General features: G+C 58.5%; 1 protein-coding gene across 1 annotated transcript; it reads left to right on the forward strand.

Moving 5' to 3' along the window:
* Positions 1–4,212: 4,212 nt before the first annotated feature.
* LDBPK_333240 (hypothetical protein, unknown function) lies at positions 4,213–10,644 on the forward strand (the record flags this gene model as incomplete). The annotated part of the gene is made up of 1 exon (XM_003864099.1): positions 4,213–10,644. The coding sequence occupies one exon, from the start codon at positions 4,213–4,215 to the stop codon at positions 10,642–10,644; it is 6,432 nt and encodes a 2,143-aa protein (XP_003864147.1).
* Between the last annotated feature and the right edge of the window lie 1,379 nt (positions 10,645–12,023).

The raw sequence follows: 12,023 nt of genomic DNA on the forward strand, positions 1-12,023 counted from the left end.
CGGCGGCCGAGCGCGCCGCGGAGCCGCAGGAGTCAAGAATTATCCGCATGAATGAGGTAAGGGAGGTTGCGGGGCGTGAAGAAGATGCTAAGTTCACCTGTTTGCGGACGTCTTTTTCTCCTGGGTGTTCTTGCCCGGGCTCCTCTGGTTTGTTGGAGTCTCCGTCACGAAGCGTCGTGGGGATGCAGGTGGTGGATGGAAAGTCTTTAAAGCCGCGAGTGACTCAACATAAGGTGAAGCTTCAGGGAAGGTACTGGGCCAAAGTGATTTCGTTGCCGTGTGTCGTGGAAGCATTTCGCCAGGATGTCGCGCACGCGCTTGATGTACGTGTGGCGGATATTCAGCACGTGGAGCTGGTAGCTGGGAGCTTGTCGGGCACATTTGTTGTGGTGCACGCATTTGATCTACTTACGGCTACCGAGGCGGACGACAAGTTGCGCGCGTACCACTTTCCGCTTACTTGGGAGCACTACCCGAAGACGCCCGACACGACGACGGGCCACTTCTTTGAGGCCGAGGCTCTGTCTACAATCCGGCGCACATCACGCTGCATCAACTCAGCATCAAAGTCCCGATTACCACCCGCTGATATGGAGTTGTCCCGGCCCACCCCGGCTGCTCTGAAGCCGCACCCTCCACTGTGGGCTGCCCAAGAGGTGTCGCAGAGCACGTTATCGTCGGGTGGTCGTACTTGCTCTGCGACGATTAGAACACCTGCGGTACGAGAGAGCCTTCCTGTGGGGCCTGCAGTGCACGGAGCTCCTCCTCTCATTGAGAAACGGACGTGGGCGAGCAACCTTCCTTCTTCGAAGGAACGCCATTACGCGGGCGACGATGGGAGTGAGTCATCGATGAAGTTCTTGCAGGAAACGGCGCTGGCGCCAGTAGCAAAGGCCGTGAGAGCGCCGGCGGTTCCTGAGACGGTGAGCACGAAGCACCGCGTCGGCTTTGTGGGGAACCAGTGGTCCACAATCCTGAAGACGCAGAGGGATGACTTCGTGGCCGCGTTCGTGAAGGGCACTGGCGAGAAGCTCGGTTATGAACCGGACTCGGTGACCAAGGTGCAGTGCGACGAGAGCACAGGCGACACCATCGTCAGCTTTAGTGTCACCCACCCAAGCGTACTGCCGAGAAAGCAGATCGACTTGGTACTCCGTAGTGCTCCCTACGCCGATGTGTGGAAGCTGTACTACAAGAACACCCCGCCGGAAGAACAGGAGACGATTCACAATGACGTTACAACATTTCATCGCGTCGGCTTTGTTGGGAGCAAGTGGAAGGAAGTAAGGAACCGTGGCATGGCTCGCTTTATCGAGGCGTTCGCAGCTGACACGGCAACTGCCCTGAATGTAACTCCGCAAGCGGTGCGCATCGCCGACTACGCGGTAGCCGATGACATCGTGGTGGATTTCTATGTTACCCACCCGGGGACAGACACAGAGGAAGTAATCGATGCTAAGCTCGAGCAGTTCGACTACCAGCGCGTTTGGGACCTCTACGGAATCCCGAGCGAGGCGGACGAGCAGCAGCGCGTCGTTCCGTGCGTTATGAAATGCAGCAACGCGTCCCGCCGAACATCTCCTTCCTCGACCTGCCGACTGCGAATGCCCGGCACGAACTCTGTTTCCCAAGCCGACAGCGTCTGCCCGAGGTGTCAACGGCAGTTCTCCTCGAAACAGGAGTTTCTTCAACCCGACGAAAGTAGTGGCTGGAACCCACAGCCTATGCACAGTCACACTAGTTCCATCAGCGATGCAGTTCGCACCGCGCTGATGGAGGACAGCTACTCAGCGATTCGCAAGCCATCGCCAACACCGCCTCTTCCACACCTGGCGCACCGGTACGCTCCACACCAAAGGTCAGAAGGGCAAACATCGCAGCAGCCGAGCGCGCATCAAACGCGTGGTATATCATTCATACGCGGCGCACAGATGACCCCGCGTGTGCCGTGGCACACTAGTGTCAACAACAGCCTCATTCCGCACCCCCCGCGACAGCGCTCCCTCAGCAACACTACACGGTATCGTCAACGTCGCGTCAATCTACGCGAACTGGAGAGCGAGCTGTCGCGTAAACAACGTCAGCACAAGCACCAGGAACGACAGCAGCAGCTCGATCGCGAGATGCGCCGCTCTCTGAACTGCAGTAAATTGTCGATGTCCACCGGCCCCACTATCAACGTTTCACGGAGCTTCCTGCCACCCATTCCACCGTGTTACACAAAGGTCCGCACAGGCCCGCAGCACATGAAGACAGGGATGGGCTCTCTGCTGGAGTAGTTGTTTGGAAAAGCAGACGTAAGCACGCATGTGAGTGTGCGTATGTCTGCGCCACCCATCAGTGGAGGACAGACGTATCTCATCCGCCTTTTGTGAGAGAAAGTCGTTATGGTCCTCACCTCTTTCTCTGTCGCCGGGCTGCCTGCCCTCTCTTGATCCCCCTCCCACTCTGTTTGTCTTCTCTCCGCGTGAGGACGCCACTTGGCACCATTCTTCGACTGTCTCTGGTGCGCTGACGTCTGTAGCGACTCACTCGAGTCGTCCACTCTCTTCCCCCGCGGTCGCTTTCTCTCCTACTCTTTGACCCTTCCTGTCTCACGCCTCTTCTCTCGAGCTGGTGCGTGCGTCGGCGTTGCTGCGCCTCTTCGGCTCATTTCTTTTCTTGGCCCTCTTTTCGTTGATATCATTGCTGTTGGTATCGACTTTGAACATCTTCCTCTTTTGGTGCACTTCGTGGGTGTCACGGTGGCCTGTGGGTGTGTTTACTGGAGAGTGAGTGTATGTGCCTCTGCGGGGTGTTTGAGCGGGCGGTCTGTCTGTGCTTGGCTTCCTGTGCTTCATCTCTCATTTTCCTTATGTTGTGTGGATCTCTTTTTCTCTCTGTCTTGTATTTGGGATGTGCAGATGTGCGTGTGTGTGTGGGGAGTCTCTCGGTGTATGCTCTGCTTTCTTCACCTCCTCTTCTCCCCCACCTCTCCAACACCTTCCCCTCATCATCCTCCTTCCTCATCCTGTAGAAGTTGCTAGTTTTTCTTGTTTGGGATACTCTCGCTCCCCCTCCCTCCACTCAGTCTGTCCCCGCCCTTTTTCTCGTCACTGCTTAACCCAGTGATCTTTGTGTAATCTCGTGGGTCTGTGTAGGGGAGAGGGAGGAAGAGGAAAGACGGCGGAGATGTGCCCACACACCTCTGTTTCTCACGTCTTCTTTGATGTTGTGTTCATTCTTCATGTTCTGTTGGTGTTTTGTGTGGGTTCGCTCCGCCTTTCCCACCTCTTCCCCCCTGCCTCTTTCTTCTTTTTTTTCCGCATGTCTCTTCTTCGTTTTTTTTCTTGTTGGGACCGTTTGTCTCGTTCGCTTTCGTACCGGAATACACTCCACTTTCACTCACTACCCTTCCCCTCCCCCCTCCCGCATCCTTGGCCGACATGCGCACAAGAGGGCGCGTGGCATGTATCTTGAACTCTTAGGGCAGACAGTGTGGATAGATTGCTGCAGTTGCCTGTTTTTCCTTCTATTTCGCCTCTACAGATGTGAAACCAAAAAGAAAAAGCGTGTGCACACAACGCGGCCAAAACCAATGAATGAAAAAAGACGATAGGGGGTCTTTGGTGTCTCTTCATCATCCTCACCGCAGTCTAGTGGCGCACTCAATTTGATTACTGAGCTTCGGGGGGGCACCTATATCCCACGTTGCCCCCTCCCCTTCCGGTAGTCTCTCAACGACAGTCTGTGCTTCCTCAAAGACAATTCTCTTTCCCCCTCCCTCGCTCCTCCTCCTCCTTTCCCCAAACAACATACACGTTCACACGTTTGTCTCTTAAAAGTCTGCATCTCACGCCTCCCTCACTCCCTTTGAGCCCCTCATGCGCCTCCGTGCTCACATTCGCTGAGTGTGCCAGTTCCCGTGTGTGCGATTGCGCACTCCCCCTTCCTCCCTTTTCCACTTGGTCTCCCACTTCGCTTGAGTCTAGGCCACACGCACGATTCCACCCGCCACCCCGCCTCCCTGCCTGCCTTCAACTCGCTCTGTTTTTTTTTTTTGCTGTTTCCGTGAGACCTTTTCTTTCTTTTCTGCGGATCTTGTGGACAGTCGTGTCGCCAAGGGGCACGTGTGCTGTGATTGTGCGCTGCTTGCCATTGTTGATCCCACTCGACTTCACCCGTCTCTCCCCCTCGCCGCAGGCTGCCTCTCAACAGATTGTGGGGATTTACATGGCGCACCTGTACGTGTGCCACTCTGCTCCTCCATTGGCACACTCAGCCACGAAGGAGGGACCCGCTACGTACCTGGATCAGGTCGTCGGCGCTGCAGCGAAAGACGTCATTTCCGGCCACAAATCTGAACGCTCGACACGGGCTTCTGTGTTTAACCTGCCCAGTACCTCTGCGAGACGGTGGTCGCCGTTTACGGAGCGGTGCGGCTTCAAGGGGGCAACTGAAGAATCGGCGTTCGAGTATGCCGAATCGGCTGCAGTCGACGCCGCATCTCTAATCAGCGAGCCCGAGCCGGCTCTACAGCCGTCATCACTTCTGTCCGCATTACCCCAACGAGCAAAAGACAGCCCCAGAAATGCTCTCCCGGTGACGGTGCACCGCAAGTGGCCTCGTCAGCGCCTTCTTCCCTCGATGCTGACGCGTATCCGTCATGCGCACGGGGCAACTTTCGAAGTCGCAGCAGTGACCGCAACAGGGCACCATCCATACGATGACGAGCAAGCTTTTCCATCCACCGCGAGTGCAAGGGGCGTTGGTTGGGCGCGTGCTGTGTCGCTACCGACACTGGTGGAGGCAGTGAAACCTTCGCAGCAGCTACCGCCTATCCGCCCTTCCCCTGCAGTAGCGCCGGAGCCGTGTGCCGCCGCTGCCGCATCCTTCGCCTCTGTGCAGCAGGCCCTGATACACTACGAAGCACTCTCCCGGCGCGATCTCATAATCGATTTTTACGCCGCCTACCCCACCCAGCCAGTAGTTGCCTTTGAACTACCACCGCCAGAGCTTGCCGCAGTCGCCCTGAGGACGGTCACGCGCAAGCCACCACCGCCGTTCCTCTCATCTCCATCGACCAGCGAGAGGCGATCGGTGCCTTCACCGAAGAAGGCAACGGCCGCTACGTACCCCAGAGGCGCTTCGGCTGTCCACTTGAGCCGCCTTCGGCTGGTGTTTCCGGGCGCTCTCTGGCCTTTTATCCTCCGCCATCACCGCCAGCTGCTCACCCGCACGCTGAGGCGGGATGTCGAGGCCTTTGCATTTCCCAGTGAGGCGGTCGAGGTCCTTAGCCTGCACGCTGCAGGGGCGGAGATGGAAGTCATCCTGTCTTTAAAAGAGTCTTCTGACTCGCAGTCGAAGATCTCAACCGCCCTTTTAACCAGCTCCTTTGCAGAATCGTGGGAGGTGTACAACCTGGTGGCGTTCTTCCTTTCGCGGGAGGTGACCCCGACACTACCTCAGTCGGTGGTATGGCCGCCCTGGTGGCATGAAAGCAGCACTCGCGCCAGCACTGCAACGGCGCATACAGCGGTGGACGAGGCTGCGAGCTCCCCGCAACCGACGGCAGTGCCACCACCACCTTCGCCCCCAGTGCTGCGCAAGCACCAGATGGCGCCAACCTTGTTCACACAGGCGTCGCTGTCGAAAATCAGCGCCACTGCCGCGACGTCGGCGGCGCACCAGCCGCTGAAGCTGATGGTACCTTTGCTGTTCCTTGAAAAGGCCTCCGATGCGCTGCAGAAACTCATTGATACCGCGCCCTCACAGCTGCGGCTGGCGCTCCTCCGGGATACCATGTACGCTGTGCCGGATGCGAGCGACGTGCAAGTTCACTCGTGGGCGGTTCAGCCAACCGGCCTCTACGTCAAGCTTCTCCTGCGCTGTGCGGATGGAAACGGTGAGCACGTGGCGTCCGACTCCGAGACGGCAATCAACCGCTGCTCGTTCACCGAAACGTGGGACGTTATTCGATCCTACACCACCGGCCTCGCATCCTTGGCCGTCGAGGTGCCTATTGTTGCTAAGCGCTGCGCTTCAACGCCGAGGACCGCCCCCGCGTCGCAGCAGGTGGACAGGAGTATTATGACGACTGCTTCCACCCTGGCGACTACCGTGACTGCGGCCACGCCACAGTCGGAGTTGCTTGTGCGCTCCGCCTCGCCGTGCACAGAGGAGGTGCGTCGACCATGGTTGCTGTCTGAGGATGCTGTGCTGAACGCCTCTGAGTACGCAAACAGCGAACGGCATAGTGTCAGCACCACCAGCACTGTTTACAGCTTCATTGCTCGAAATGGTGCCATCCTCAGCGCTGAATCTTCCTCTGCGAGCGCGAACGAAAGCTTCGGCTCGGAAAGCTCTGTGGCGGCGACATCACGCCGAAAGCGGGCGGTGGTGCCACTGAAGAGGCGCGCCACCACCACGGCAAAGATACGCACGGCTCCAACGGTCGCGACTGCGATGGCACCGGGATGGGCGAATGAGTCGACCAGCAAGTCGTTCCTCACGCAGACATACTCGACACAGTTGTTGCTTTGCGGAACCCTCTCCGAGTCGAAAGTCAAGAGCATCGGTGCCCCTCGCACGAGCTCGGCCTCAACGCCGACGTCGCCGCTGTCACCTCGGGTGCGCCCAAAGAAAGAGGACGCCTCTTCAGTGACGGGCGTGCTCGAACGACGGCCACAAGACATTGCTGAGTCGGCCGAATACTCCTCCGTGCGACTCACGCCGGGTACAATCGCGGCCGAAAGTACGATGGGGCACCCCAACGCTTACGTGCCCGACTCGGTGAAGGCAAACAGTGACGCAAAGACGGCGAGCAAGTCCCTGCCGGCGTCCTTTCTGTTTCCAACGTTGCTACCCATACCACGGGACTCGTCGGAAAAGCCGGCAGTCGTCGGGCAAGATCAGGAAGACAAGATCACGCAAGCGATGTATGACAGAGAGGAAGAGGCGGCGGCCACTGAGCTACATGATCTGCTTAAGCCACCACTGGAGCAGAAGCCGACGTCCTTGTCACGGCACACGACCACAGAGCGCCAACTGGCCCATCAGCAGCAGCGTGTCAGCTTTGAAGCGAATGGATATGCAGGAGTCACGGACGCCGGCGTCACCAACAAGGAGTCGAGCACCACTCCATCCCCTTCTGAGGACACTGCGATAGCGGCTGACTTAGCAATGCAGAAGGCCGACTTGGACGGTGCGCAAGGAACGCATGTTTCTTCCATGGCGGGGGAGATATGGGAGGCGCTGCGGGAGCCGTACCCGCTGCAGCTGCAGCGCGCGTTGAAGGAAGACGTGCACACTTTCTTTGGCGCGCTCACGGGCGCGATAGAGAAAGTGATCGTCAGGTGCGCCGACAAGCTCTACGAGGAAGTGATGGGTGCATCAGGTGTGGTGATGCAGCCGTCCAATCTGGAGCTGAAGGCGGAGGCAAGCGCCGCCGCCCCCACTACCTCATACGTCTTTTCGCCAGCAACCGTGGAGCTCCTCCCAGTGCTGCGGACGCTCCACATGACAGATTTCCACACACAGCACTCTCAGCGCCACCTCAGTCCGCGGAGCTCGTTCGCCGTGTCGTCCAGGTACAGCGCGGCAGAGGCTACCATGCAGCGCCGCGCCGTTCCCATCGAAAGCCTCGTGGATGCCACCGCGAAGGCTGTCACTATCAATCAAGTGGAAGTACTCTCGCCGCTCTCTGCGTCAGTAGAGTCTTCGCCAGCGAAGCGCGGACCAAAGTTTCACTACGAACTCTCTAGCGCCCTGCGGGATCGTCTGCTTGCAGACCGCGGCAATGGCGTGACGAAGGCAGCGATGCATGATGTCAACGCTGTGTTGGTGCCCACCAAGACCGAGATGGCCCTGGAGGCGGTGACCGTCGCTGACGGTAGCTCGCGGCAGGCTGACTTCTCCGTCCCAACAGATGCGCTTGAGCGGTCGCCGCTGCTTCACCGGCGCGCACTCACCGAATCCTCCGCAGCCTGCGCACCCGTGCGGGTGCTGCTTCGTCGCTTCTTTGACGTCCCGGGGCTCACCGACGAAAAGCTGGCAGGCGAGCTGGAGGCAATGCGCACGCTCTTTTCCGCAGAGACGTGCGCCGTGCTTGACACGCCGGATGATGTGGTGGAGGACCTGCAACTCTCCGGCCACCTCACGGTGGATGCGACGGTGCGGTTGCCGAGCACTAACTCTGTGGCAGAATGGTGCTCGCTGCTGTTGGAGCATAACTACCCGAAGGTGAATGAGCTGCTGCACGAGTCGGCAGCGGCACGAGCGCCGGGGGCACCACCACACGTAGAGGCAAACGTACAGCCGGAGGCGATGCGCTGCAGCACTCTCTTATCCAGCTGCACGTTGAAGCTCTCACCGACGGCCAGTGCGGCGCCGGTAGGGCCAGACGGCCGAGACGCCAGCTCACACGCCGTCTACGTAGAAGGCGACTTGTGGCCAGCGTTAATAGAGCAGCGTGCTGATGTGCTGTGCGAGGCGCTCATCTCAGACGCCACTGCAGCTCTCTCCGCTATCGGGGGCTCGGTGCACAGGGTGAGCGCGTTGCCGTACGCCAACGGCGCGCTTTTCACGCTTCATTTCCACAGCTGCGGCGCCAGGTCGCTGCGCGCGGTGGAGGACGCGCTACAGCAATGCCCTCTCACAGCTGCCCGGGCGCTGTGCCGCCGCTTCGGCGGAACGTCGCGCCACCTCCGCAATCATAACGTAACGGACACCATGTACAGAGCAAACCTAGAGGGAAAGGCATGGAGGCAGGTGCTGGAGGAGCACGGTGACCTCCTCGCTGAAACCTTTCAGCGGGAGGCGCTGCAGTGCCTGCGTGGCAGTGAAGTCGCCGCAATGCCTGTCACGGCAACGGTGACAGGCATTGCGGCGAAGCCGGACGGGATCACGATCGCGTACGATGTAGCTAGCACGACGGTCTGTGCTGACGTTGATCGAGGGCGAGTGGCGCACGCGATCATCGAATACCCCTTCCCTCAGCTGTGGAAGATGTATGACAACTTCATGCTGGCCAGGGAACCGCTCAAGCACAGCAAGAACACGCTCCGGATTGCCCCCCGCCATCTTAGCACAATGCTCGACGTCGCCGAGGTCCCGAACCAACGCCAGTGCTCGCACGGCGGACTTACGCTGGAGATGTCACTCGACCCTCTCGAGGCAAACATGGCGGCCATTGTGCCCGATGGCAAGGTCGAGAGAGCAGGTCCGCTGGCTGTCGGAAGCAAAGTCGAGATGATGAAAGGGCAGAAGGTGTACGAGCTCAATTACTTGTCAGCTCCAGCCGCGGTGTCGGCGCCTCCAGTCGCGGAAGTGCCGCGGGAGGCTGCTGTCGTGCTTAGCGCACGGGCCTCTCTAGTGGACAGCGCGGAAGCGACGGAGACGCCTCCAGCGGCAGCCGTAGTGTCCAATGTGCGCGTTGTCGGGTTGGAGAGAGACCGCATGGAGGTGGATACACGCGTTGCAAACCAGCCGCCCCCACTCCCTCGTCTGCAGACATCCTTGCCACAGCGGAGCGAGCCGAGGGTGCACCAGCAGGAGCAGCAGCAGCAACGGCGGCACGACGGGCAGAGACGTGTCAGGGAACAGACAACGAACACTTGCGAGCACCGAGCGCCGACGTACGCTGCGACCGTGTCATTCATGAAAACGGAGTATGAGGAAGACGACGAAGCAGATGAAGATGCCGCGTCGTTGGAGAGCGACGGATTCGCTGAGCACACAGATGCGCTGACGCCTGTTCCTCTGCGCCGCAGCACAGCCGCACGGACGGTAGGCTCGGCCCGCGCCGCGCCAGTCTCTACCAAGGCGGCTCCCGTCATACGCATGCCCGTGACACCGTTACCGCCTTTGAAGGTCTTCAGCAACGCGGCGTCGGTGGAGCGTCGCACGCCGTGGGCTGTCGGACCGAGCGCTCGCCTTCCCAAAACTCTGCAAGGCGTCGCTGCCTCAGCGCCTGCTCAGAAGAGCCCCCTATCAGGTCTCGACTCAAGCTTGGCAGGTGAGGAGCCTATGCGTCTGCCAACGCTTTACGCCGAAGGGGAAGGGAAGATGCACGGCAAGTCGCGGATATCAGCATCGTCTTCCCCCGCACGATCGCTACCTCTCGTGAAGGTCTGCCCGGCGGCGCCGATCACGGTTGTGGACATGCGCATGGAACATCCACCTAAGACGGATGTGCTTGAGGCAAAGCCGGCTGTTAGCACCATTCCCATACTGAGCTGCCCTCGGTCCAGCGCCCATTGTTACTCAGGTACCAAGACCGCGCCTTGCGCGCTTCTGCAGACGAGCCAGGTAAATACGGCAGCGAGGCACCTCTACACTGCTCCGAAGCTGCCCTCGAGCGAGCCGACTTCACTCTATTACAGCCACTCTCCGCAGACGATCACAGTTGCGTCCTCTTCTCAATACGGCAGCGCGTCCAAGATGCGACCCAGCGTCCTTAGATCCGTGCCCGCGTCACCTCTGCCAACGACTAGGATGCTTCCGCGCCACTCGTCGTCGTTCGTCTTCGTTGCTACGGAACCGAGCTGCAGCCTGCAGAGGTTGCAGGACGACTTGGACTTGATCGAGAGGACGATCCGTTCACGCTACTCTTGCATGCAGCGCGAGCTCATAGCGACGGTCACGGCCGCTCTACCCGGCTTGTAGAAAATGCATAGTGCAGGCAGTATGCGCTGCAAGATTTACCGACATGAGACATTTATTGCTGCTGCTGCTGCCACAGGGAGCGCGTGAGACGATGGCGGACGTTTTTGAGGCGCACATATGCGCAGTTGTTCGTATCTGTTTGCGTGCTGCTCATGTTTGCTGGTGAAGAGGGGATTGTGTGTGGGTCTGCGCTCCTGTCCCCTTCGTGTATTGTGCTTAAGAATAGGGGCACATGTGCCGTGAGCCGTCGACGGCGCACCGACGCTCCATCCCACACAACTCTCTACCGGGTGCACGGTAGCAATCTGGGTGGTTTGATGTGCGCCTCAGCCTCGTTGTGCGTGAGCAGCTGACCTGACGAGGACAAGCTTGGCAAGGACGCACAGCAGTGAGTAGGGGGAGGGTGCCACAATTCCATGCGGCGGCAGAAGCGTCCTGCCGTTTATTTTTTTTAGCGGTGCGTGCGAGTATTCATTTATTATTTGTATCATTTTTTGTCCGGTCATTTTGTCTGCTCAGCCCTCATCGCCCCTTCTTCCTCGTGTGGCTTTCTGAAACCCTCGGCATGCTGCATAAAAACCTTCTCTTGTGTCTGTCTGTCTACCTCCTTCTTTGTGTGCTGAGCCTTTTCTTTGCCGATATGTGCAAACGAGGAAAGGGGGAAGGGCGGGCGAGAGCTGAGAATCACGAAAAAGCGGAGGTGTGCGAGAGGTGCTCTCTCCGACCTCTCCCACTCTCCTCTACCTCACTAAGGGTACGTTTTACGCCTATAAATACCCGCTTAGAAACCTTTGTGTGCGTAGATGTGATTGCATTTTTTCCCTCTTTGGTACGGTGTGATACAAGTCCAATGTACACGATAGATATCCCATCATGCGCACATGTGTTGATAAGGGCATGCACACTCAAATACACGCAATCGATGCCTCTCTCTCGCGTCCTCTGCCTACCACATTCTTTGTTACCTGTGCTCGCTTTCTTTTTTTAAGGATGCAAGTGAAAAGCAGCCAAGCCTGCATCTCTCCCTGTATGCGCGTGGGTACGGGGGTGGGTATGTGCTGTGCTGTTTTCTCAGCATCGGCGTTCTTCTGTTTTTTTTTGTGCTTTACTGGTGTTGCCTCTACCACCACTACCACCATCTCCCCTCCCTCCCTTTATCACTCTCTAAACCGTCTCTTTTTTTTCGCGCCGACGTAACTCCTCCTCCACAGCCATCACTACTTGGTGGATGCCAGCGTTGGCGGTCTTTCACGTCGCCAACTCTAAAGGGACACAAACTTTTCGTGCAATGAATACTCATGTCGTCCTTCCGCTTTTCTTGTTCATCCTGCTCCGCATTTTTTTTTTACTGTAGCTTTTGCATTTTTTTTTTTGGAAGT

This window comes from Leishmania donovani, chromosome 33 (genome assembly GCF_000227135.1).
Source record: "Leishmania donovani BPK282A1 complete genome, chromosome 33".
NCBI lineage: Eukaryota > Euglenozoa > Kinetoplastea > Trypanosomatida > Trypanosomatidae > Leishmania > Leishmania donovani.